The following is a 26,955-nucleotide window of genomic DNA, read 5'->3' as shown; positions in this document are numbered from 1 at the left end:
AAGACTATTACAGGTACCAGGTTTTAATTGCGTTTTGACCCATGGGCAAGAGTGGAAAAATCCAAGGAGAATAGGCTTGGAAGCTCCTGCATGGCATGTATGTAGTCGCCATCATCTCCTGAATCTCCTTTTTAAAGTAATAATGGAATAATTTCTCCCCCTCTCAGCTGCAGGCTGTTGCCCTATAGCACTGCACTCACAACATATATATTCAGTGGTCCTTTAGAAGCTGTCACAGCCGCGAGCATAATCCTAAGTTTCTTTCTGGTGCAGCCTACTACCTCTATTTATTATTTCTTTGAATAAACCTTCAATTAAACATCCAGCTAATACCAGACTTTAGTTTTTTAAATTACTCAAGATGAACATAATACAGTATTTAAACATAGATTCAACATAATTTCTCCATATCCTGCTGGAATTCAGAGGTGAATTCTTTGTTGTTAAAAAAACCAATAAAAAGCCAGGGAATGTTTGAAGCATAGTCCAGTATTTTTTCTTTTTCATGTTACTGATCATCTCAATATGAACTGATAGTCAATAAAATATGGAATTAGTCTACATGAGACTATTTTCGTGATAAATTTAACATGTTTTTTCCTTATTCTACCTTAGTCTAGATCCTGTTTGGACAGGAATCCCATTAGTGTAGCCACAGGTCTTACCTCTGTTCCAATGTAAAATCATAGGAATGACTTTAGATTTATAATTTGAAACCATTACAAAGGCAGCAGACATAGGCTTTTGGATTACCAGCACTCAGTTTGACATTTATAAGATGCATCAGGAGAAAAATTTTGCTACAGAGATCATTTCCTTCAGTTCCCCGTCAAATATTGAACATATTTTTTTGTGAAGAGGACGTGGTTTGGTCATGTTCTTAAGCAATCCCTTTCCAAACAAAAGCTGAAACATGGCCTTTGGGGAAAATGTCAAATCCAGACTTTGGGCCAAAGCTACTGACACTGTCCAGGGATTAGTCAGCACAGTAGGACCTCATTTGTCCACCATTGTTGAAGAATGTACCTTTCCAAGTGGACAAGTCAGATAAGGCTACCCATTTGAAAAGCATCATTCTAGTTAACCATGTCATAGGGTTTGTTTTTTCTTGTTCTCCAAATATTTTATCAAGCCTTGCGCTATGCCTAGCATTTAATTCAGCCCATGGGACAAGGCATAGTTTTTGCCATACTACCATAATCAAACAGGAGACTTCACACTGATCATTAGAAATAGGTTGTATGTTTCACAAGGGATGCACAGTTTCAGTAGGTGTGTTCAGCAGGGAGGGTGGGATATTTCTGTCAAAACCAGAGGACAGAGTTGGAGTTAGGCAGGTAAAGTGCATGGTAGGGTGTATTGGGGAAATCTGTAGAGAATCTCTGTTGGGGTGGGGGTGGAGTCTAGGCAGAGGGAAGAGCTTGTGTGAAGACCAGTGTATTTGAGGAACTCCAAGGAGACTACTGTAGTTTGGAATCCAGCATAACTTTGTCCAATTATCAATACTTATGTCTTCCTTTATTGCATCAGCTCATTGAGAATGTCTACTGCCTAATGCATATTCAGCTAATCTGTTTTTAATGATTGTTGAATGCTTTATGTGGTTGTGTTTTTATCCTGCAACTTCACCAAACTTATATTTTTTAGCACTAGCAGTTCTCTTTGTTGATCATTTTCTAGGTGTATATCATCATGTTTTTTAAAAAGGTGGTACTTTTAAATTTCCTCTGCTTATTATGCTTATTGTTTTTCCATCTGTGAAAACTATTACAAGCATTCCTCCTGCTACATTAAATAGGAGTAATGTCCACGGTATCCTTCCTGTTGCTTTTTTACAGGGATGTAGATATTGATTTTTGGCTTTCAGAATAGTATGTTATTTATTATATTTAGACAATCCCTTTCAGAGTTTTAAGGTTTTTTAAAATCAGGAATAGCTATGACTTTTATTCAGTATAAATTTTCACAGCTATCTCTTCCCTTTCAGTAGGTCTGTCTGCTAACACTTCTCAGTGCTACCAGTGCTTGCCTAGAAGAAATCTTCTCTTTGTTTCTAAGCTGCGTGAGTCAGGCCATCCTCTATTCAGACAGCCTAAGCCTCCTCTAAGCCAGGGTCTGAGGAGCTTCTTGGTGGATAATGTGCAGGAGACTTTGTACTTGGACTTGTCGCATGCATTTTGGCTACATGAGGGTGTTTTTCATATTTCCTGGTCCTTGTTGAAATGGGAGATCATTATAAATGACAGAGAGGTGATTCTCAGATAAGTGAGATCCAATTGCATTAGTCAGAGCTCCTGACAGTGTTTGGTAAATAGATGAGAATGAATAATAGACTGTAACTGCAGAGCCCCGAGGGAGCTGTTACTTCTCCACATTTCTGTAGTTTATAATGACAGTAAACACCTCAACCCATCACTATTTGACCTTCCCCAGAAAGAAAACCATTGACTCTTAAAGGGAGAAAAATCATTTGCCACTAATAAAAAATAGTTTATGACTCACTTTGTGATTTTGAGAGATAGAAATTACAACTTTCAACTTACCTGACTTTTGGTAGACAGAGAACATATATGTTTTTAAGGAATAATATAGAGAGTTTTCACTATCTGGAATTTCATATTGGAATCTTCATGAGTATAAAGTTGAAGGGGAAGCAAAATTCATCATAAGAAAAAAAAGAAAAAGGAATCACCAAAGACACAGTAAAGCAGGCATCCACAGACATCCAAACCGAACAACTCTTCATTTTGTTTGCTGTCCATGTTTTTCCTCTCTGTACTTCTGTTTAAGCAGTGCCTTCTGCCCACCCATCCATCCATCCATCCATCTACCCACCCACCCATCATCCATCCACCTACCTACCAATCCATCCATCCATCCATCCATCCATCCATCCATCCACCTACTCATCCATCCATCTTTACATACATACATACATCCACCCACCCACCAATTCATCCATCCATCCATCCATCCATCCATCCATCCATCCGACGACTACCACCATCCACTAAGCAACAGTACTGTCCCACTCCACCTCACCCTGCAGTTAAAATTGCTCTCCCCTTGTCTGAGTGCCCATAGCAGCTCATGACCTCTTTTAGAGCACGGTGCTACTTGGTGATTTACCTCCTGGCGTTTGTGTCTTACCTCTGTCTAAGAAGAGTTATTGGTTCAGCTCTACATCTTCCTTCTCCAGGATGCCTAGGGCTACCTGGTTTGTAGCACCAGTTAGAATGCTCTGTCTCTCTTTTCTACATACTCCTTCTCTTCCAGGGCTAAAGTTGCTGCAGCTGACAGCCCCCCTGGGATCCCAACCCAGACCCTCACCCCTGTGAAGCACACAGTAAAAATAGACAAAGATGCCCTCCTGCAGGACTATGGATTTCACATTTCCGAGAGCCTTCCCCTCACAGTGGTGGCCGTCACAGCAGGTAGGGGCTGACTGGGAAATGGAAAAGGAGTTTGGCTTGGGGGGGGGGAATAGCCCTTGTTCTCTTCCCATCTCTGTCCTGTAATAGTGCAGAAAATGCAGGCCCAGGAAGTTAGAAAGGGCATGCCTAATTCTGACCTAATTCTCTCTTGGACTTGGCACCTTTTTCCTTTGGTGCTGGGAGGGAGGAAGCCCCAAGTGCACTTACTTGCTGATGTGAACCCTAGGCTCACTGGCCAGACTCAGGAGCAGGGACAGTGTTTGGATCAGCCAGCGCTCCTCTTTGAACTCTGCATGCTCTGAGCTGGGGAGAGTTTCTGGTCAGGCAGTAATAGAAATTATTGACTTGTTTTCACTCCAGTCTTTGTAAAATATAGGCTCTATCAAGGTGAAGTGTAGCAGGCCAGAAATGTCTAATTTTTTTTCATCCTCTACCTATTTGTTGATGGTAGGCCTGGGACTATTAAAATGTATTAATTTCAATTTACACATACTCAATTATTTAGAAATGAATGTAGTAGAACAGCTCTGTTGATTCAGGGAGTTCTGCTGGCTGTCTTTCCCAGGACAGTCTCCTAACATCGCTTGAAGGTGATGGATGATGGGTACATTGTCCATGATTTGTGAACAGGAAAACAGAGATCCATGTGAGCCCAAGACTGTCTGAGAGTTGGGTTGGGTTGGGGGGGTTTAGGGGGCTGCCATTCAGGTGTACTGCTGTAGTACATGTGGTGAGGCCCTCTGGGACAAGCACCAGTTACTTCTTTTCTGTCCAACAGGAGGCTGTGCTCATGGCAAACTCTTCCCTGGAGATCAGATACTCCAAGTGAACAATGAGCCAGCTGAAGACCTCTCCTATGAACGAGCAGTGGATATTCTGAGGTAAATAAACTGTCTTCCATTGTTTAGAGTCATGCAGATCGGCACAGAGCAGAAATGGGTGACAAGGATGATCTCCCTGTGATTTTAGTAGGGTCCAGGCTCCTTCAGAGCAGCACCGCCAGCCTCATCTTAGAATTCCATCTTGGTTACTATCTCTCTTTCATTTGCTGACAGAGTGATAGAGAGGCACAGGATGCTACATTTATCAAACACTTGCTATGCCCAAGACACTGTGCTAGGGACTGTAATTATGAATAAAGACATAGGTGCTGCCCACTAAGGATTTGTAGGGTTGTTGTAATATATGTCAAAGATTGAATCAAATTGATCCTCAGTCTCTTTGTTCTTCTTTAACCCTTTTGATGTCTCTTCTTAAATGCTGCAGACACAGCCTGGTTGGAGTACATGTAGTTCCATTGATATGGCACCTACCACCTTCTACTGGGTGTCATTGTGATTTGTGTTGATGCCTCACTTTCTGCCTAGACGTGATCTCCTTGAGGCCAGGCACACAGTGGATGCTTAGTCGAAGGAGTGGGTATGGTTGGCGCTGACAGTTGGTGACCCTGGTTTTAAGGAGGAGGAATGCTGGTGACAGGAGAGCAGAGGACTAACAGTCATTATAGAGACGCATGCAGTCTTTGTCTTTTAGATTTTTCAATCAATACTGTTTTTTAATTATTTTAATGTGAGTAAAGAGAAATGAAAACGTAGATGAAAGCCAACTTGACAATGCATCGTTGTTGCTTTTTTAGTTTGTGTCTTTTTGTGAGTGGCTGATCTGGTTTGGGGTGGTTTCCGTTTCTGAGGGCATATCATGTGCAGCACACCCTGAGCATAGATAACAATAACAAAGCCAGAGAGAGAAAATGAAAACACAGAATGTGGTCTCCGCCCCAGGAAGCATTGTCTCGCTACAGACGTGGGCACACAATTTAAGATTTACAGAGAATCCATCAAAGTGCCCAAAGTGACAATCTTTCAGCCAAGCCCAGCATTGCTTCCAAATTGCTGGAGGACAAGTTGAATGGGTGGGGCGGACAGGAAGAGATTTGGTGTTCATTTTTTAAAAAATGAAGTATGGTAATAGAAATCATGACATTCCCAATTATTGGGAAAATTTTTCTCAAAGGTGATCAATCCTAGCAAGTGAATTTGAGATTTTCAGCGCTACTAATATTTCTGCCAGGCTAGATCAAACTCTAACTAACGAACCAAAGTATTTACAGTTTAAAGCAGTACAGCAGAATGTGGGTGTCTAGGTAACACTGACACCGTATCTGTTCACTGAGCACCTTCCCCAGGCAATGAACCCCGTGGGACAAAGGGGCTCCACTGCCCAGACACATACAGGCTGATGATACAGAAACAGCACCTGCACCCCCTGCTGAGACTGAGGGTAGCTGCTGTGTCAAGGGAAACGGGAGTTGGGCTGTAAACAGAGTCCTCCAACTTGTGGGGGAGTTATGGTTTGACAAACAGAGGGGAGTCAGTATTTCCTCTGTCTCTTTACCGCTGGATAACATTTGGTCCACAAAGGTGGAGGTGAAGTGTGATCCAGACGAAGAGATAAGCAGGAGTGACTGAGTGCGGAGTAAGGGAGCACTGAGCACTTCAGTTTGCCCAAGGCACCGCATGCTGGAGGGGAGTTCTGGGAAGTGAGGCCCAGGGGATGGAGGGTCGTGAATGCTGACACCACAAGTTCAGGTGGAACTCTCCTCCTGGAAGAGCAAGCCATGGAACGTCTGAGCAGGGATGTGACTTGACGTGCTCTCTCTGTGTATCTGTGTGCTCTGCCGTGCTGCGTGTGGGAATCCCCGCTGATTTTTTTTTTTTTTTTAGCTTAGTTAGTTCCCAGGGTCATTGTTACTTACATGGGAAAAAAATTTAAAAAGCAAAGGGAAATGGCACAACAACAAAACCAGCCAAACCTCCCTAATTCCTCCAACTCTCTGTGAGGCCAAAATGTCCTTAGGAGAACACTTGGACCTTGTTTTGTTGTGAATTATCTTAGAAAGGGCCTGTTAGTATATGAAACGGAAAAGAGGCACCTAGAAACGTGGGTTGACTTTATCCATCTGAAGAAGTAATGCGCTCACAGTGCTTGGCCTCAGTGTTCGTATTGCAAGAAGTTAAATGAAATTATTTTGCAAACTACTTCTCTATGTAGCAATAGAGAAGGAAAAAGGAAAATACGAATGGATTTTTCAGTCCTGTTCTCTAAGTCAAAGTGGAAGTTTGGCAATTAGCTGGTTGATTTGGTCACTTGGGAATCTATGAGATAACAAGACAAAAATGTCTGGCGTCTTGATTATGTGATTGGGCTCATTACACTGACATTGTGTGCCTAACCATAAACACGTTGGCTTTTACCTGATAAAAGTCGTTCACACACATTCATTCTTTTTAGTGAAATGTTTAGTCTAAGTTTTCTGATGCAGCACCCTAAATATCTGTATTATTGCTATGTTTTCTCTTTAAATTGCTTTTTGGATATAAACCTAGCTAGTGGTCATAGCAACTGGATGAATTCTCCATCATATAGACTAAATTTAGTGGCTGTTGGCATAAACTAGATGGTAGAGGCAGGTATCTGAAGAGTCCCTCAAGTTAGAAGGGGCACCCTGGGACAGAGTAAGTTCCTTTGCAGATCATTACTTTCCTCAACATCCTTCTTAAGTTTCCTGAGCCAAAGAGGCTGAGGAGGGAGGGAGAAGCTCCTTTGTTGTTCTGCTAGTCTTTTTGACCCTAATACGTTCACACGCGCACGAGCACACACATACGCACACCCCTCACCATCACCCAGAATGACAAAATGTTTTTGTATTTTCTTTTTCAGGGAAGCTGAAGATTCTGTTACGATAACAGTTGTTCGCTGCACATCGGTAAATCTCTTTCTATGTGTGTTAGTTTCACCCTTTTCAACCCCAAGACCCTGTCTCCCTGTGGGATATCCCCCAGAGGATACACAAGGGAGGCAAAGGGCAGAGTGGGCAGGGGCCAGGCAGCCAGCGTTGTCTGAAGACTGCCTGTGGGCCGGTGCTGTGGAGGAAACAGATACATGTCCAGGCTTCAGGAACTGGTGGTCCAGCTAAGGAGGCAGGCCCGTGATTACGCAGAGAGGAACAATGAGAAGGGCACCAAAGTAGGTGTCTCAAGGCAGATTTTAGTGGTATGGCTTCGGGCAAGTCATTTCATTTCAGTTTTCACTTTTGTGAAACAGTGGTGATGACAATAACTGCCTTGTCTCTCTAATGGGTTGTTATGACGACCAAATGAGATATTGGATGTGAAAATATTTCATCAGCTCTGAGGTTTATCATAAGGCAAGGTGTGGCATAGATGAGACACAGGGAGGAAATGGCAATCCTAGACTACCACAGGGAGCAAGGAGCCCTCTACATGTGATACAGGGAGAGTATATGACAAATATACCAAGGGGGAAAGATGAAACAAAATTCTCATTCTGAGAGACTATAATATATACCTCTTAGCTTTGGCCATGTAAAGACAAAAGATAAGTAGAGGCATAGAGAATTTATGCATGTAATAATCTAATCTAATTGACCACACACCAGACTACCAAAGAAAACCCTCAACAAATTCCCCAAATAAGACACTGTATAGGTCTCTTTTTCCAGAATACAATAAAATAGAAATTAATAACTATCAAAAACTAATTAAAACCATCAATCCATTTGGAAATAAAAATGTTATTGCCTAATAAAGATGGAGTCTGATAGAAAAGCAAAACTACCAATATAGACCGGTTAGAAAATAATTACAAATTAGATCTCTACTTAAAATGTATATATAGTCCTGGCCGGTTGGCTCAGCGGTAGAGCGTTGGCCTGGCGTGCGGGGGACCCGGGTTCGATTCCCGGCCAGGGCACATAGGAGAAGCGCCCATTTGCTTCTCCACCCCCCCCTCCTTCCTCTCTGTCTCTCTCTTCCCCTCCCGCAGCCAAGGCTCCATTGGAGCAAAGATGGCCCAGGCGCTGGGGATGGCTCCTTGGCCTCTGCCCCAGGCGCTAGAGTGGCTCTGGTCGCAACAGAGCAACGCCCTGACAGAGCGAGGCCCCGGAGGGGCAGAGCATCGCCCCCTGGTGGGCGTGCCGGGTGGATCCCGGTAGGGCGCATGAGGGAGTCTGTCTGACTGTCTCTCCCCGTTTCCACCTTCAGAAAAAAAAAATGTATATATAGCTGAAACTATACTCAGAATATAGTTAATAACCATAAATGATTTTTTAAAATAAGGAAATAGGTCAAGTAAATATTAAGTGAAAGAAGTTGGGAGAAAAGACCAATAAAACAAACATAAAGCAGAATAAAGAAAATAATAAAAATTAAAATCTAAATGATGCTTTGGAAAACAGGAAAATGGTAAAGTTGATAAATAAATCCAAAGACTAGTTCTTTAAGGGAGAATATAAGAAAATAGGAAAACTTAAGAAAAAAGAAAGAAATAGGTCCTATGTGAAGGAAACTAGAATTTACTAAAGGATGTTAAAAATATTTTTTCCCATGAAAGGAGACAAACATACCATGTTCCTTGATGGGAAGACTATTATTAATACACTGGCTTTTCTCATATTAGTGTACTGTGCACTGAAAGCTAATCATTATAAATGGCTGTGCAGGTGTTAAATTATTTTTATTTAGTTGATTATCATCTCAATAGAGAACATTTTAATCTTTTTTTTTTTTAATTTTTTTTAAAAATTTTTATTTATTTATTTATTCATTTTAGAGAGGAGAGAGAGAGGGAGATAGAGAGAGACAGAGAGGAGAGAGAGAGAAGGGGGGAGGAGCTGAAAGCATCAACTCCCATATGTGCCTTGACCAGGCAAGCCCAGGGTTTTGAACCGGCGACCTCAGCATTTCCAGGTCGACGCTTTATCCACTGCGCCACCACAGGTCAGGCCAAGAACATTTTAATCTTAATTAGGTGGTTATTTTCATTCTCTATTTCTAAGAAATGAATGCAAAAATTAAATAAGAAGAGGCATATAGCTGCATCCTTTAAAAAATGAAAAGTGTAGGGAGGGGAAGACATGTTCCAGTACCACTCCTGAGATTCCCTTGAGATTCCAGGAAAAGGGGAGTGTGAATGCTGTGCTCTGAAGTCCTGCAGAGAAAACTGAAATTAGCCTAGTTGATAGCTCCCCTCAGTGCCTCCCAGGAATGCCCTGAACACTGTCTAGCCCTCTCCTCTCACCAGAAGTTACATGCTCCTAAGATAAATGATCGTAGAGGTCTTGCTTCAGCAAGGAACACTCACCTTTGCCTTGGTAGATTGTTAAGAGTCCTCAAATGACTGAGATTGGTCAGGGGTTATAAAATCCAAAATTGGTCTGTCAGTTACTGCTTCTGTAAGGCATAGAATTTGATGGGGGGGAATGCTCTGTTTCAATTGTGAAGATCTGCATTTTTATTAATTTGTATATATTGTTATGATATTGATACTAATATTTAATGTTTTATTTAGTTTTTACCAAAAGAAAATCCTGCAAGGCAGATATATTCATTACTGCCCCTTTTACAGATGAGGACACTGTGGCCTCACACGCCCATGGTCTCACATGAAGAAATCAGTGCAGCTGGGTTATTTTCCAGGTTGTTAGGCTCACACTCATTAGCATTATGCTATTCTACCCTGCTGTCTTCATAAAATGACGTTGGTCAATCTGGGCAGGGTGGCAGGGGCAACTGCAAAAAGATAAAGAAATAGTTTCCAACTTGTCCCTTTCATTTCCCTTTTAAGTATTAACTTTTAGTTCAGCAAAAGCATGCACAGAGAGTTGTTGTTTTTTTTATCAGCTTAGGTCTGCTGCTCTCTGATGAATTAATTTAGAACCCAGGGAGAACTTAGATGTCCTAGGATAATAGACAACTCATATCCTTTCAATGGTCTCTTTTTAATATCAGATGGCGCAAGTGGGTAGTTTGAAATATGTTTTAGAGGCCCAGGTATGCAGGTAGTGGAGCTGACACAATGTGTAAAGGTGCCAAGCTATGGGTGGGGTCTGGGGTTGGACATTTTCGTTACAGAGAGTGTGTCTTTTCAAAGCAGCTAATTTCATGGTGGGATGGTTCCATGTGGAAGAGAGGCCCTTCTCCTGTGTCTCCCAATTAGTCCTAGTTCAGAACAACTCAACCTTGTATGAACGAGAGTTCTTTACATATTTACATGTGGCAGTGTAAAGAGCTATTTCAGTTCTTCACTATATGGTATGTTTCTCTGAATTCTCACTTCTCTGATAACTTTCTGGACAGGTTCTAATTTTGTGGCAACCCCCTGCCCCAAATTGCAGCACCCAGAAAGGCATATCATTCCACCTATGGCCAACTGGTATGAGTACCACAGAGAACAGAGGGTGAAGTTCCAACATGTACCAAGATCACTAGTGAAGCCCAAGATTGAGTTAACATTTTAGCAGGCCCAGTCATGCTTTTGGCTTGGGTGACACTTGTGGTTGACCAAAATCTGAGCTGCTTTTCAAATGAATAGCTTCCCAGCCAGCCTTCCCCCGCCCCCATCTTATGCTGTGCAATTGATATTTTTGATCCTCAGTGCCACACTTCACAATAATCGCACTGCTTTGGCCCAGTGTTCTGGCATGCTGAGATTTTCCAGTCAGGGAGTTGTGACTTATTTATACAGTCATCAGCTATAGTCATTGTCTCTTCCTGTCAAAGAACCATGTCTTCCTAAGTCTCCTCCCCTTTTTCTATTATGCAGCCAGTTGGCCTTCTTTATTTAGCCTGATCCAGTTCTGGGCCTCACCCTTGCAGGGTTGCTTTCCCTGGGGTGACAGATAATAGCGGTTGCCTCCACAGATTCCTTTTCTCTCTGTATCTCCCCTTGTTCTGCCCCTGATTCTCATTCCTTTGAGTCTTTAGGGGGGTGGTGGTTGTACCTGTCGCTTTGACCGTTCACTTTACCCTGTTCCCTTTGGCTCTTGACAGCCCTGTCCCCCTATACCCTCTGTGTTTATTCTCAGTGGTTGCCTGGCCTCTGACCTGTTGCTGCCCCTGGTCCTCGAGTTTCCATTACATCTTTTATAGATTCCCAGTTCCTTTACCTATTCTCCAAATTTTTTGCTACTTGAGATCTGATGACACCTTGCAGCACCATGTCATTTACAGGTCTGTTAAGTCCCATTTCTTTGACTTCATTCAAGGCATTGCTAAACATCATTGATGAAGACAGTGCCAAAGGGAGCCTGAATTGCTTAGTTAGAAATCAGGGCATTTTTGAGGATAGGTCAACTAGTTTTGCATCCACCTAATGGCTCTGCATCTGGCCTTTTCCACAGGGGGATTATAGGAGGCCTTATCAAATGTTTTGCAAGAATGAAGGAATACTACTATAGCCACAGGATCCTGGCCTACTAATCTGGAATTCGGTCTTCAAAAGAAAAATGAACTTGGTTGGCTCTGACTTGTTTTTGGTAACTTCATATTAGTTATTAGTGATTCATGTCTGAAAGCTCTGACCAGCTCTTACCTTGGATTTTGCCAAGAATTAATGACAAGCTTACTAATATGTGTTTTCTTGAATCTTCTGTATTCATTTTCTGGGAAACTTGATATTTAACCATCTTTAGTACTCCTAGTATTTTTTCTATCCTCTATTCTGTGAGTGATGCCAATTGATACCTATAATAGGGTTATCAGCCTGGTATAGTCACTGTTATGGGTATTCTTGAAGACATTCAAAGCAGTCTAGTAGTCTCATCATTAATTTTGGGTTATAACTTTCTATCTCCTGTATTCCTTCTATCTCTTCTGGTAGGAAAACCATTCTGTTTGAAAGAGAAAGCAAATTGAGGTTAATTTCTCCAGTAGAGGGTATATCTCCTCTCTGGGAACATTGCCATTCCTCACTCTCCTTCTACTAATCTTTTTTTAAAAAGCAAACCATATATTTGAGATACTAAATCATAGTGATGAACCCTATCATGCCAGGTTCTGGTTACCATAAGATCTTATTTATGTTCTTGCATTAAAATTTGATATAGGAGTCCATGGATACTGTTTCTAGCAGTTTCCCTGATTGCTATTCCATATCTCTTCCCTTGGCTTCACAGAATATGGCCCAGAGCCCCATCTTGGGACTCTTATACCCATGAACATTCTAGAAGCTGTCCTATAGGATTTTCCAGATTAAGAAAATAGGATGTCAGGCCGGGAAATAGCATATCAGGATTTCATCTAAGATCACATCCTGTTGGTTTAGATCATGTTGCTGTTCATTGTGTCACAGTTTAGCCTGATACAGCCTAGGCCAAGGGCTTCACCACATACCCATACGAACCTATGATGACTCCTTTATCTCTGGGGAGAAAAGGTACCACTCATAGATGAGAAGAACAAAGAGGGGCCAAGGATAATTCACAGGGCTGAGAGCTTCAGGGAACACTGGAGGGGGAGCCGGTCCAACTCTCCACATTGTGCTGGTGGGAAGACTGAAGACCAAAGAAGGTCAGTGACTGGGCCAAAGTCACACAGTTATTTTGTTTTACACACACACACACACACACACACACACACCACACGGGTCACACTCACACAATCTGGTTTTCTCCTGTAAGATTTTGTGTTGGAAGTAGTTCTCACAACCATCGAGTAGCAGAACTTGGACTGGGATTAGGGTCTCCTTATTCACAGGCCAGGTCTCTTTGTCTTCATCAGACCACAATCATGTACCCCAGCACTGAATCTTCAACTGTTCTCAGAGACATAAAAACATTGTGTGTGTTGGGGTCCCTAGATTTTATGAAAAGAGATCATTAATGAGATGTTCTCTTTTTGTTTTTAAGAATGAGGTAGGTAGGTGTTCAAGGCTTTTATGAAAGTCCTGTTCTAAAATGTGTCCTGTTCATTAATGTTTTGCAGGGAGTCCCCAAGTCATCCTTCCTGACTGAGGAGAAGAGAGCCAGGCTGAAGACCAACCCTGTGAAGGTGCACTTTGCTGAGGAAGTGCTGGTCAGCGCACACAGCCAGGTGTGTCACTCAGCAGGGGACTGAAATGACTCTGCATGAAGCTGGGAGCTACCGCCTGGCATACTGCTCCCTGAGACCCTGGGATCCCCTGGAATGGAGAGGACGCAGAAGAAGTGCAATGGGTGTGACAGAAGCCCTGTTCACCCCCAGCAGGGTGCATGCAATCCACAGACAGGGCGAGAAGTAGGGGCTCTGGGTGGGGGCCAGAGAAAGAAGCACTGAGTGTGGCTCTCTGTTATTCTGTGCCTCCATTCTCCTGCCATGAAATTTCAATAGATACCAACTGTTAAGTTCTCATTTTGAATCTTTAAACTCAGTATTCCCTCTGAAAGTGATATACTGATGGTGATGGTGGTGGTAGGGATGGCTTTTTTTTAAGAGCCCATCAGTTGAACCTCTATTGTAGGAACCTAAACTTTTTGTGTACTTAATCCTTAGTCATCACAGTACCCTACAAGGGAGGTGTTTTAACAAAAGAGGAAGTAGAGGCTTAAAGAGATTAAGAGAATTAACAGGTTAAGAGATCACATAGCAGTAAAATATAGGAACTCAGACCCCTGTGACTTCACTTCTTTTGTTTTCCACGTGACATGCTGTTTAGTCCTCTTTGACATGAGGAGATCCTGGGTTGGGTGTTCTTAAGACATATTTGTAAAGAGAACATATTGGCTGGAGTTTTATGTTTTTAATGTGGACCATTGAATAAGACTCATTGATTCATAGTTTACACATTTCCTTCCCAACAGGTTTGTAACATTTGCTCCTCTGAATTCAGCAATCAATGTAAGATTTAAACATTTCCAGGTCAGCGCCTGTCCTTATCTGGTCTTCTCACATAGACACCAGGAAATGGGGAGTCCTGGACATTTTAACAAAGGGCCCTAATGATCTGGTTCACATCTGCAGAGCCCTTATTTTCTACATGGGCTGCTACTTAACAGACCACACTGTCGTTGGACCTGAGAGTGCAAGGTGGATTCATTCAGGAAGGGGCGGTGGGAGGCCTAATATGTTCATCATGGTGAACACTCAGTACAATGTGCAGATGATGTGTTGTAAAATTTTGTATAGTTTTTGTTAACCAATGTCAACCCAATAAATGGAAGGAAAGAGGGAAGGAAGGAAGGAAGGAAGGAAGGAAGGAAGGAAGGAAGGAAGGAAGGAAGGAAGGAAGGGAGGTGGGTGGAAGGGAGGTAAGGAAGGGAAGGAAGGGAAAGGAAAGAGAGAGAAAGAAAGAAAAGAAAAGAAAAAAGAAAGGGAAAGAGAGAAAGAAGAAAGGAAAGACCCGAGATCCTGTCACTCAACAATGTTTGGGTCTCTGTGTATCCACATGTGTGATAATGGATTGAAACTCTTTCTTAAATTAAATTTAGATTCAACAATTCAACATGTGTTTTTAAGAGTAGCCCACAGTAGTGAGAAATGGGGGTAGAACCTACTAAGAAGACTGGTTGTAGCTTGGATCTCAGTGACTCTAGAACAGGGGTAGTCAACCTTTTTATACCTACCGCCCACTTTTGTATCTCTGTTAGTAGTAAAATTTTCTAACCGCCCACCGGTTCCGCAGTAATGGTGATTTATAAAGTAGGGAAGTAACTTTACTTTATAAAATTTATAAAAAAGAGTTACAGCAAGTTAAAGTATATAATAATTACTTGCCAAGTACTTTATGTCGGATTTTTGCTAAGTTTGGCAGAATAAATCTTTATAAAACAACTTACAAGTTAAATCTATCTTTTTATTTATACTTTGGTTGCTCCGCTACCACCCACCACGAAAGCTGGAACGCCCACTAGTGGGCGGTAGGGACCAGGTTGGCTACCACTGCTCTAGAACTTCTCACTGGTTTGGGGGATGCTAGCCCCAAGGGTGCTCTTTATTTACATTAACACTCAGAGGCTGTGGTTATGAGAGCTGGCCCTGGGGGATGCTCCAAGTCCAAAGGGAATCTTTTCCTGCCCTGCTCCACCTCAAGGATTCTGGCTGGCTTGGGTCACCAGACATGGCCAGGCCTCTGCCTCCTTCCCCCCAACCCTCCAAAAGTTGGTAGAGTCCCTTGGGAGATCCTGCAAGTATGGGGTGATAGTTGAGATGAGTGGAGGCAGCGAGCAGCCCTCTGTCCTTTGGTGATGCTTCCCTACAGGGACGCAGCAGTAAAATGGGGATGAGGGGCTCTGAGGGTTTCACTCCACCTCATAAGACATTATTTGGGACAGTGTGCATGCTTGTCATCTGACTTGCTAAACTGCATCCCCTAAGGATAGCAACCAGTAGTGAAGTATCAGCTGGTAATTCTGAGACATCATGTAAGCTGGTGTAGCGCTATTGGTATGCTTGTGGCAGGGATCGCTGTTCTCCAGCATTCCTCCTGTCTCACAGATCTAGTGGCTGTCCCTTAAACAAAGTGTGCCTGTCTCTATGACAGAGGCCTCCTCCATTGGAGAAGTCTCCAGATGCCAGGAATCAACCCATGGCATGATGAGGAGGTTAGAGAGGATCCTATTCTCTGCTCTAGGAAGGCTGGGGAGGCTGAGGATTTGTCACACCAGGGGCAGGAAGGGCTAGTAGTTTCAACGGTACCCTTGTGTTTTCCAGGGAAATTCTCTGCTGTGTATGCCCAACGTGCTCAAGCTGTACTTGGAGAATGGACAGACCAAAGCTTTCAAGTTTGAGGCAGATACAACTGTGAAGGTATTAAGAGTAAAGTTGAATCTCTTCCCCAGTGAGGATTTGCTGGCTCCTAGGACTCCGGCATCTTGCCCTGCGGCTGCCTTGGTGGTCTCACAACCATCGTAGTCTGAGCACCTGCAATAAGCCAAGCACAACCACCCAGCAAGATGGTATCTTGCAGGGGAGGAAATCAGGGCTCAGAGAGGTGAACTGACTTGCCCAATGTCATATTACAACTCATAAGCTTTCAGCCTTAACCACTAGGATTCCCTGCCTCATGTGTGTGACCCTACCTGCTTCCTGAAAGACTAAAGCAGCCAAAAACCCAGGCAAGGTGTCATGGTGGGCTCAGGTCTCTGCATATTCTATTTTGAGTTGAAATCAGCTTTACTTATATTCAGCTAGTTCCCCCATACAAGATGCTGTGGGCAGGGGTGAGGTAGAGAGCTAGGTACAGTGTGGACACGGTCTCCCAGGAGCTTACAGCCTAGCTGAGGGAGGATGGACATTCAAGGAGCTCCCAGTAGCCCAGGGTAGGATGAAATAAGGGCTATAGAGAGAGGGACAGGGAGGTGCTCTGTGCACAAGGGTAAGTGCACCATCTGTTCCATCCTGTGTCTTTTCTTTTTTAACTGAAAGCAAATTAATTTGTAAAAATAAGGAATAAAAAGAGAAAATTTATAGAAGACTTCTGAACAGAGAGAAGGTGCCAAGATGCAGAGAAAAAGAAACATGGGGACATGAGGAACAAAGGGCTTGTTGGGAGGGTTAGGGTTAGGACATCAGAGAAGGCCTTGGAAAGAAGCTGGACCAGAGCTGAGCTTTGAAGGGCATCTAGGAAATCCCTCTTTTCTAAATCAAGGAAACTAGTATGTCATTTGACCCAGCAAACATTTACTAACATTTTTTTGTGTGTTGGAAAACTTGATGTTACAGAAATAAATTGCCTAGGGTCACACCCAAAGGGAGCCAGAGTCTTGGGGTGGGGCTGGGGTGAAGAGATGACCTGGGGATAATTCTGTATGAAAGGTACAGCATGCTTAGGACCATGGAAAGGGGACATGGAAAGTGATTCAGGGGAGAGAGATCTAGTTGGTGGCAAGGAAAGACCGCTGGGGAGTGGTGGGCTATGAGGCAGACTTGGAAAGTTGGGTGGGTTCTGACAGGAATGGGCCAGGAGTGGGATGTAAAGACAACATCCTGGGCATGGGCTATGCCACTCAACCAAGATCCAAATATGGCAAAGTTTGTCAAATATATGGGGCTTATGAGCAGAGGTCATTGGTAGGAGCAGCAGAAGATAAAGTGGTAGAAATTGGTTGACATCTGATACTTGAGAGCCCTGAATATGAAGCTGAGGAGTTTGGATTTGGGCTAATGAGCCATCAGGAGCCACTCGGTGTTCTTGAGCAAGGGAGAGCATGACCAGGTCAAGCCTTAGACAAGTTCCTCTGTGTCAGGACTCAGGAAACGTTTTCTGTAAAGTGCCTGATAGTAAATATTTCAGGTTTTGCAAGCTGTAGGGTCTCTGTCACAGTTCCTCAACTCTGCATTGTAGCAAATGGCTGGCTTCCCACATAACTTTAATTACAAAAACAAGCAGTAGGTTGGATTTGACCTACTGGCTATGATTTGTCAACCCGTTATAGAATCAAGGTACAGTGGGTGATGGGGGGTCCATAGGACACCACTCTACAAAGCCGAGAGAAGTGTGTGAATTCAAGCCAAGATAGATGTGGGAGACTGGAGAGTGGGGACGGGCTCTCCATTATGGTCAGTTCCCAGTAGGCACTGAATTAGTGTTGCCGAGTTACAGAAGCAGAGAGACTCTTCCAGACTTAGTCACTGGTTTCACATGGAGGGTGATGGAACAAGTGGAAACGGTATTCAGAATCGGGAGCTGTGAGAAGGAGGCAGCACCTAATGGTCTGACACTTACTAAATCTAAGGTTCTGGCAGGACATCTATGATGAATCTGTGATGATGATTATTCATCAAGTGAAATTTTATTGAGCATTACTGAGGACCAACCTTTGGGGATATAATGGAGCACAAGGCCAGCCAGGTTCATGTTCTCAGGGAGTTTACCATCTAGTGGGGTGAGAGGCAAAAAACAAGAAGACAAATCTTAGCAGCTAGCAATAATTGAACACTTGCCATCTGCCAGGTATTGTTCTAAGTGCCTTATGTGGGAAATTAATTTAACACACACAACAACCCTATGAGATAGGTGTAAATATTATTACAATTTTACAGATGAAAACACTCAGCATAAGGAAAGTAAGCAGTTTATCCGAGGATACACAGCTAGTAACCCATTCACTTAACTTTACTATGCTGTCTCTCACTAAAGAACATAGCTTTAAAATATATTATATAGTGATGAGGTGTCCTGGCCAGATAGCTCAGTTGGTTAGAGCATCGTCCTGATAAGCAAAGGTTGCTGGTTCGATGCCTGGTCAGAGCACATACAGAAACAGATTGATGTTTCTCTCTCTCTCTCTCTCTCTCTCTCTCTCTCTCCCGTCCCCTCTATATGAAATCCATCAATTAAAGTATTTAAAAAAATAGTGATGCACTGACCTGTGGTGGCGCAGTGGATAAAGCGTCGACCTGGAAATGCTGAGGTCGCCAGTTCAAAACCCTGGGCTTGCCTGGTCAAGGCACATATGGGAGTTGATGCTTCCAGCTCCTCCCCCCTGTCTCTCTCTCTCTGTCTCTCTGTCTCTCCTCTCTAAAATGAATAAATAAAAATAAAAAATAAAAAAATAGTGATGAGGGAGATAAATAGGACCTAGAAACAGAGAATAACAAGGGCATTCACATGTAGAAACAGTAACCAGAGAAAGTCTCTTCAGAGAGAAAGAAACAGCATTGTGAATAGTAATGGGAAAAGTGTGCTAGGCAGAGGGAACAGCACGTGTGAATGCCTTGAGGCTGCAAAGACCTTGTGATGACAAAGGGCTGCTGTAGTGAAGAAGGGAAACATGGCATAGCAACTCTAGTGGCACAGTATTAATTATTCCATCCTATCAGCAATTCTAAATAGACATCATTATCCTCTATTTCTCAGGAAGAAACTGAGGTTCAGAAACATCTGATTAATTTCTCACAGTGGCATAGCAGGTGGGTGGTGGGAGTCTTTCTGTTAAGCAGTTGAATATGCAGACTCCAGAGAGATGAATCTGGAGACCTTGAAGAGAGGCATAAGCCCCCAGTGGGTGGCTTTCATCTTCCAAGTGAAGCAAGAGAGGATAGCCATGTGGGTGGCCCCGAATCCCTGAGGAATGGTGTACGGCCTGGAAGGGCCATGAGAAGTCCCATGTGTGGCCGATCAAGGGTCAGCTGCGACTTGGCAGTGGACTGAATGAGCATGGGCTTTTCTCTTTCCAGCTCACCAAGGAGCAGAGAGGCCAGGGAAGTCCTTGCTGTTCTGTGCCTGAGTGAGAGGCCCAGCCTGCTCCTCAGGTGACCCTCATGCCTCTCTGTGCCTGGCAGGACATCATCCTCACGGTGAAGGAGAAGCTGTCGATCCGAAGTACGGAGTACTTTGCGCTGGTCCTGGAAGAGCAGTACAGTGTCTCACGGCTGCACCTGCTGCATGAGGAGGAGCTCATCCAGCAGGTACGACCTGCTCCTGCTCCTGGTGAGGAGGTCGGGCTGGGCAAGCTGCATGCCTCAGGCAGGAACTTTGGACACAGGGCTAAGCACATCTGCAGGTCTGATGCACTAAGAAGGCACAGAGCTCACTCAGCCTGGGAACAACAGGACTAGAATTAGGCCTGATTTTCAAATGAGGTAGACAGGGCCCCATTTTGCTGATGGGAAACAGAGGCTTAGAGAGGTAAAGTGACTTACCCAAGGTAGCAGCCAATAGAACCTCATCTTTTGCTTCCAGCTCTGATGATCTTCCCCCGAACCTGCTGCCCTGGAGATGTCAGGGGAGCATTGGTTGCTGTGTCTAAGTCCTTTCTGTGAGACAGCACAGAGCAAACAGCCAGTCCCTCTGCGCCGCTCAATCTCCCAGCCAGTCAGTGATTTGTTTTACCAACCTTTTAAAGCCAAACACAGGTCAGTTCAACAAATCCTTGTTGAATGTGTACTGTGACAAAGATGAGCAGGATTTCCACATCTGCAAAAGGAGAAGGGGCTTTGTAAGCAGGGCAACAGCATGAGCAAGGCATGGCTTCGTGGGAGCCACTCAGCATTCTTCATTGCAGATGGATTCTTACCCTACTCACCCACCTTCTAATGCTGCTGCTTGCAAACTTTTAAAAAATAACTTCTATTAGCATTAGAAAAGAAAGTCAAATTAAATCCCTAAGATAGTTAAAGTGAAAATAGGTATGGTACAAAATATATATAATGTTTACTATACTATTATTTGTGGGAAAGAAAGGAATATTCATGAATTGAAGCATGTATAATATATATACATAGACTGTTTCTGTAAGGGCATGTAAAAAACTGGAGATTTCTTTCCAGAAGTTTCTTTTGGAAAGAGGAACAGGTTGATGGAGTCAGTGGGAAACTTTGCTCTTTTGAGCCTTTTACATTTTATACCCATGGGAAAATCAAATTAGGAGCAAATGTCTGTGCTGTCTTGGGAAGCACTAAAATTGGTATCTCCAGAGACTTTCATTGTCTTTTCCTTTGTTGTTTTGTGGAATAACCACAAGGACAAAGGCAGTTCAGATTGATGGTCTCTTTCTTACCCATCACAGGTGGTAGAAAGGGAGGAGTCACATGACTACCGCTGCCTCTTCAGGGTGTGTTTTGTTCCCAAGGACCCCCTGGACCTCCTGAAAGAAGACCCGGTGGCCTTTGAATACCTCTATCTGCAGGTGACTGGGTCTGCACTTCCGAAAACAACAGTAGTTCTCAAAGATGACACATCAGGTTATTTTGAAGGCAATAAGTGACTCTGGGGAGGGATTATCTTTATCTGAAGGAGAATGGGCCTGGATTTCCCTCAGAATTCCTTTTTCAGTCACTGAGTTGTTATGTTAGTGATAAACTGATAAAATTTTGGCTTAGTCCTAACTGTAGATGATACATTTCCTAATACCATTTAAGATTTTTAGAGTTACAGTTTTTATTGCTAAAAGAGGCTTTAGTGCTTCAAAGCTTTATTTTAGAAACGATGAAACTGAGTCTTGAGAAGTTCACATGACTTGCCTGGGTCACCCATTTGGTGGTGGAGCCAAATGGCTTCCTGGATCCCTGAAGCCTGCTGCTCCTTCCTCTGCCTCCTCAGATGAGATTTATTATGCCATTTTTCTGATGAAAAGGAATCATTTGGGAGGCATCAACATTTTACAGATGAGATAACTCAAACTAGTTGGATTGATTTGCCCATGGTCTTACAGAAATGGCGGTAGCAAATAATAACACTCCTCTATATTTGTATAACACTGTATTCCTCATACCTGTTTTTATATGCATTATCTAATTCAGACCTCACAGAAACCGTGTAAGGTAGACTTCAGTATCCCCATTTAGCAATGGCAAGAACAACATTCAGAGACTTTTAGTCACTTAACCAAGGTCACACAGCCAAGTATCGGCACAAGCCAGGTCTAAAGGTGAGCTCCTGGTCCTGCTGCCTTTCACTTGAGAGAACTAGGAACACAATCCGTGTGTTCTCGTTTCCCAATTCCTCTGATATGATCTCTTCTAGAGCTGCAGCGACGTGCTCCAGGAGCGCTTTGCTGTGGAGATGAAATGTAGTGCTGCGCTTCGACTTGCAGCCCTGCATATCCAGGAGCGGATCTACGCATGCGCTCAGCCACAGAAGATCTCTCTGAAGTACATAGAGTGAGTGAGTGGCAGGGGATTTCCATGGCCCATCAACAGCAGCTGTGCTGCACTGATAATTTGGCTGGCCCCTGGCCAGAATGGTCAGATTCCATAGAGAGCTAATATTCACCCACCTAGCCATCTGTCCGTTGTCTTTCTATCCATTTTCCTTGCCACCCTCTCCAACTCAGCCAGGCTTCCCCAGATGTCAGAATCTGGCTGCTCCCTCTGGGGCAGAAGCCAAGTGCAGATAGAGTGACACAGGGTCCCTTTGTAAGTTCCCAGTTCCTGGGCAAATGTCTGGGGAAATTGTTTGATGGTGACTGCTCTGATAAGGGCAGGAATGCTTGGAAATTAATGTTGTGTGAACCAATCAGGTTGTATTATGTTCCTAACGAGGCAGTTTCAAGTCCTGGGATTCCAACACCACCTGATTGCTAGCTTAAATTCTGCTTTGCTCTTGGCAGTGTCAGCCAGGTTTGCTAACCCCCTCACCAAATCTCAGTGCTGTTGTCCTGTCTGAACAGAGGGTTAGCGAAATCAAGTGGGAATCATATTTAAAAAATAAAACAGATCCTAGGTCCTATCCCTGATATACTGGGTCACATCACTAGAGAGTAAGACTGAGAATCTGTATTTTTAACTAGTTTGTTGGAGGATTTGGAGGCTGATAGGCTGCCATTCTTTCTGAAGCATGACCTGGGGGAGGGGGGTATCACAGGTGTTTTCCCGTGAGAGTGTGTTTTGCATGCATGATCATTATTTGTCACACATATATATTATACTAAAAAATGATTGAGATCTCCTGCTGTGATGAACAGAATATCACACCACACCAAGAGTGATGAGTCCCAGAAAGATCAGTGGGATTTAATTCCTGAGTGGCTGTGGTTTTTGTGTATGTGTTGGGGGGGGGAATACATATACATATATTTATAAATGTATACATTACATATTTATATAAAACATAAATAATATGTTAACATAGAACATTTTTATGTTTTATATATAAATTATATATTAATATTTATATATAATATATAAAATATACATTTATATATATTTATATACACATGTCTGTGCATATGTATGTATCTTCTGTTGAGAAAGAGGCTCAATTGCAGTACTCTGGGAGCACTAAGTACTGAACCAAATGTAATTATGCTCTTCATTAGGGCCACCAAATACACTGTAAACATGAGCCTCCTTGTCCCCAATGTCTCATGGCAGGAAAGACTGGGGAATAGAGAACTTCATATCTCCAACTTTACTCCGAAACATGAAAGGCAAAGACATCAAGAAAGCCATAAGCTTCCACATGAAGAGGAACCAGCATTTGCTGGAACCCCGACAGAAGGTAAGGCAGCCGCAGCCTCTGCCGACCACTCAGCGAGCTTAGCTGTCTGTCGTGGAACCTCAGGGACTGCATCTTCATCACGATTTTAGGCAACTGAGTAACTTGAACTTAACAGTCTTTTTTTTTTTCCTATTTAAGCAACTTATTTCTGCTGCCCAGCTACGTTTAAACTATTTACAGATCCTTGGGGAACTCAAGACGTATGGCGGGAAAATCTTCAATGCTACTTTAATGGTACGTAGTAGAGAACTGTGGAATCTCACTCCTATAGGGGACCTTAGAAGTCCTCTGAAGATCAGTTAATCTTCTAGCCTAAAATTCTTGAGAACCCTGTCATGTGTTAGAATGAGTTTGGGAAACTAAATATCATGACACCGGGGAGTGTTTATTATGTTCTTGCTTGGTGCAAGCCCTAGCATTTTGAGGGAAGGGTACTGTAAGCTATTTACTCTGGGGCTTTGGGAATATGGAGGTGAAGAGAGAAACATGGAAATCATGAAGGAAAGATAAGAATGTTGGACTTACTGCCAGACTGGGGCCCTGATTGTTCAAAAGAAGGGAAGAACTGAGAGATGGACCTGAGGATAGAAAAGAGAAGTAAGGAGCCCTGTGCTCTGTTACCTGTTCCTCCTCCAGCTTCCTTCTTGGAGCCTCGGCGCCTATAGCCCTGTGCTTTTTCACCAGCCCGCAACGGGGTTGTGTGTGGCTCAATCAGCCCCACAACCCTCCAGCACAAAGCCAGACAATTGGCCAATTAGAGATTTTGTTTTTTAATATTTACAAATTTTTTCTCAGGGGATTTGATGTGCCTCTCGGTCATTTACAGTGATGGGTCAATTTAATCATATTGGTGACCTAACAATATAGATGGAAAAAAAGAATCAGTGCTTTGAGAGCAAGGGAGGGCAATCAGGTGGTTAGGGGAAGGAAAAGTAGACGGCCTCTTGCACGAGCAGATGACCAAAAGGTGGAAAAGTGACTAGATCACAGAAAGGAAGGCTTGAAGGTACAAGAAAAGCTTCCCACTTTTCCCTAGGGCCACTCCTGCTCTCTCCCAGCTGGCCCAGTCCCCAGTTACCTTTCCTGTCTAAGGAAACGACTGGTAATGGGAGAGGAGGCCAACCACATTGAACTGGCTCGGGGTGCTTACTGGGCACTGAGTTACAAACGTAGATAAATACAGCCTGTCATCAGGAAACTTGGCAGGGAATATGAGACTTGAATACAAATAATTAAAATAAGAAATTGCAGCTCAGGGCTATGAGAGAAGTACAGAGGAAGTAGTGTGGGACCAGCACGGGGACTCTTCTGGTTTGAGGAGGCTGATCAGGCAGATATTGCTGTAGACGTTTGCAGTAGGTTTTGATGGAAGTTTTTTTTTTTTTTAATTAATTAATTAATTTATTTTTAACAGAGTCAGAGAGAAGGATAGACAGGGACAGACAGACAGGAATGGAGAGATGAGAAGCATCAATCATTAGTTTTTCGTTGCGCATTGCGACACCTTAGTTGTTCATTGATTGCTTTCTCATATGTGCCTTGACCGTGGGCCTTCAGCAGACCGAGTAACCCCTTGCTCGAGCCAGCAACCTTGGGTCCAAGTTGGTGAGCTTTTGCTCTAACCAGATGAGCCCATGTTCAAGCTGGCAACCTCGGGGTCTCGAACCTGGGTCTCGGCATCCCAGTCCGACGCTCTATCCACTGCACCACCGCCTGGTCAGGCTGATGGAAGCTTTTAAAGAAGGGTCAGAATTTCAGTAGGTAATGACGGCAGGGAAGGAATTGCAAGAGGAGTGAAATTGGCACATTGTTGTGGAAACACAGGTTGCGTCTATGGAACAGGTTAGCAACCTGGTTTGGCTATTGTAAAATGTCTTAAGGGAGGTAAGTTTATACTTAATTTAGCCATAGATGGGGTCCAGTTAGGCTACCGCCTATCTTGGTGGTCTGGGGAGTGGTGGTGAGGACTTGAAATAAGAATCAAGGAGTTTCCCGAGTGAGGTGCCATGTCTTACATGTGCAGTGTATTTTCACTAGCTTATGAATGGAAACTAATTCCTCCTCTGCCTTTCTCCAGTTACAAGATAGGGAATCCTACGTTTCCCTTCTAGTCGGAGCCAAGTATGGGATCAGCCAAATTATCAATAGCAAACTCAACATCATATCCACGTTGGCAGAGTTTGCAAACATCAGCCGTGTCGAGCTAACGGAAGAGTCTGAGAAAGTGAGCATGGTCAAAGTCTATCTCCAGGACATCAAGGTAACACACAAGGAAGAGATTCTGAATCCCACTTCTGGAATTCAGGGATAAATTATTTTAGGGTAGTTTATATGAGTTTTGATATTAACAAAGTCTAATGTCCAACATTTGCTTAAAGAGGACGATGAATTGTCCATTCTGTCCCATCAAAGGAACAGTGGTAATCAGGGTACATTTTCCTGGGCAGGTCCTAAAAGGATTTTTGTATAAACTGAGCCTGACCCTGTGCTTTCCTGAGGGGTTCATAAACTTAGACGGGAACACCAGAGGATTGTATCATATGCATGGGACCAGAATAGCTGTCCGAGAGTTTTGAATGGCAGCAGTTAAAATGGGTAAATGATGTTGTGTACTTTTTGAGTCTATCTGGAAGGTCCTGCATCCATCCTGCCTTCCTTTGCTTTAATATCAACCTGCTCAAGGATGGTGCTTTATTCTTAGCACCCTCACCCTCCGTCTCCATTTGCTCTTGCTCCTTTTCCTTTTCTAGGTCAGGTCTTGAAGGGGCCCTATTATATGAAGAGCAGAGTGAGGTGGGTGGTTCAGATGGGGGTGATAGGGTAAGGGAATGGGATGGAGAGGCAGGAGATATTGTGGATAGTCTCTGGGAGGAACTTTCCACTGTGTGTGTGCGCACAGGCACACACACACTCTCATTTCAAATCTTAAAGGTGAGAATACAGGCCATGAGGCCTGCCTGTGGGCTATGGCTGGATTTGCTTGGGATCTCTCATTGGCCCTACCTGGTCTTGTCAGGCTTTAGACTGTTCCTGAGTTCTTTATAAACTTAAGAGCTCTCTTTACCTTCAAAGGTTCTAACTTTGCTGCTGGAATCCAACAGTGCAAAGGACCTAGCCTGCCTGATTGCTGGGTACTACCGGCTGTTTGTCGACCCAGTCACCTCCATTTTCCTCTGGCCGGGGAACAAACAACAGGTGCACCGGGTATCTGCTGAGGAAGGTGAGGCACTGGGGCCTGCCCTAGGGAGGACAGCCCCATTTCACCGCCTGCAGGGAAGGGCAGCCTAAGGGGAGGTAGTGAAGTGAATTGAGCTGAAGCTTCCCCCCAAGTCGATGACAGCTATTTCTCCATTTATTTCCTGGTAAACAGTTGCTCTTTCTAAAGTCCTGAACCGACAAGCTTTCTTTATACCTCAGAGTCCTGAAAACCAAAGAAGGTCTCTGATTCCCTGTAGAATTTCCTGAAATCATCTCTAAGACTCACTGTATCTGTCTTTATTTGCCAGCAAACAGAGCTGTCAGTTATTTGTTCAAAAAATACAGATGACCTGGCTTCTCATTCCAGACCCATGAATTCTTTTGCATTCTCTTGCATTATAATAGAAATTCTCAACCTTACACCTTTAGAGGAAGGGGGATCTGGAGATAGAAGGGCCCCAAAATCATATCGCATAAGGAGTGGAGCAGTGGAGGCCAGTGGGGTGAACAGTCATCCAGGCCAACCTTCACTTTCTCTCAGGTTTCTGCTTCAGCACTGTTGACGCAGCATTTTCCCTGTGGTTTTCTGATAAATGTTTAACAACTG

The 26,955-nt window shown here is 43.5% G+C and overlaps 1 protein-coding gene across 5 annotated transcripts in view; it reads left to right on the top strand.

Annotated features, from left to right (window-relative positions):
- The window catches only part of FRMPD1 (FERM and PDZ domain containing 1), an 89,811-nt gene that overhangs the window by 43,546 nt on the left and 19,310 nt on the right, over positions 1-26,955 (top strand). For 4 of the 5 annotated variants that reach the window (XM_066256714.1, XM_066256716.1, XM_066256715.1 and 1 more), the window contains 12 exons: positions 3,277-3,434; positions 4,213-4,315; positions 7,155-7,200; positions 13,217-13,324; positions 15,920-16,015; positions 19,493-19,618; positions 20,719-20,838; positions 21,675-21,811; positions 23,024-23,150; positions 23,289-23,384; positions 25,228-25,410; positions 26,223-26,370. In XM_066256714.1, the coding sequence (XP_066112811.1) occupies positions 3,277-3,434; positions 4,213-4,315; positions 7,155-7,200; positions 13,217-13,324; positions 15,920-16,015; positions 19,493-19,618; positions 20,719-20,838; positions 21,675-21,811; positions 23,024-23,150; positions 23,289-23,384; positions 25,228-25,410; positions 26,223-26,370 (1,448 nt within the window). Of the gene's footprint in view, positions 1-3,276; positions 3,435-4,212; positions 4,316-7,154; positions 7,201-13,216; positions 13,325-15,919; positions 16,016-19,492; positions 19,619-20,718; positions 20,839-21,674; positions 21,812-23,023; positions 23,151-23,288; positions 23,385-25,227; positions 25,411-26,222; positions 26,371-26,955 lie in introns of those variants that run through there. The other variant, XM_066256719.1, reaches the window with a different exon arrangement.

This window comes from Saccopteryx bilineata, chromosome 2 (genome assembly GCF_036850765.1).
Source record: "Saccopteryx bilineata isolate mSacBil1 chromosome 2, mSacBil1_pri_phased_curated, whole genome shotgun sequence".
NCBI classification, from domain to species: domain Eukaryota; kingdom Metazoa; phylum Chordata; class Mammalia; order Chiroptera; family Emballonuridae; genus Saccopteryx; species Saccopteryx bilineata.
The sequence above is the reverse complement of the archived record's forward strand: the minus strand, read 5'-3'. Positions and strand labels throughout refer to the sequence as shown.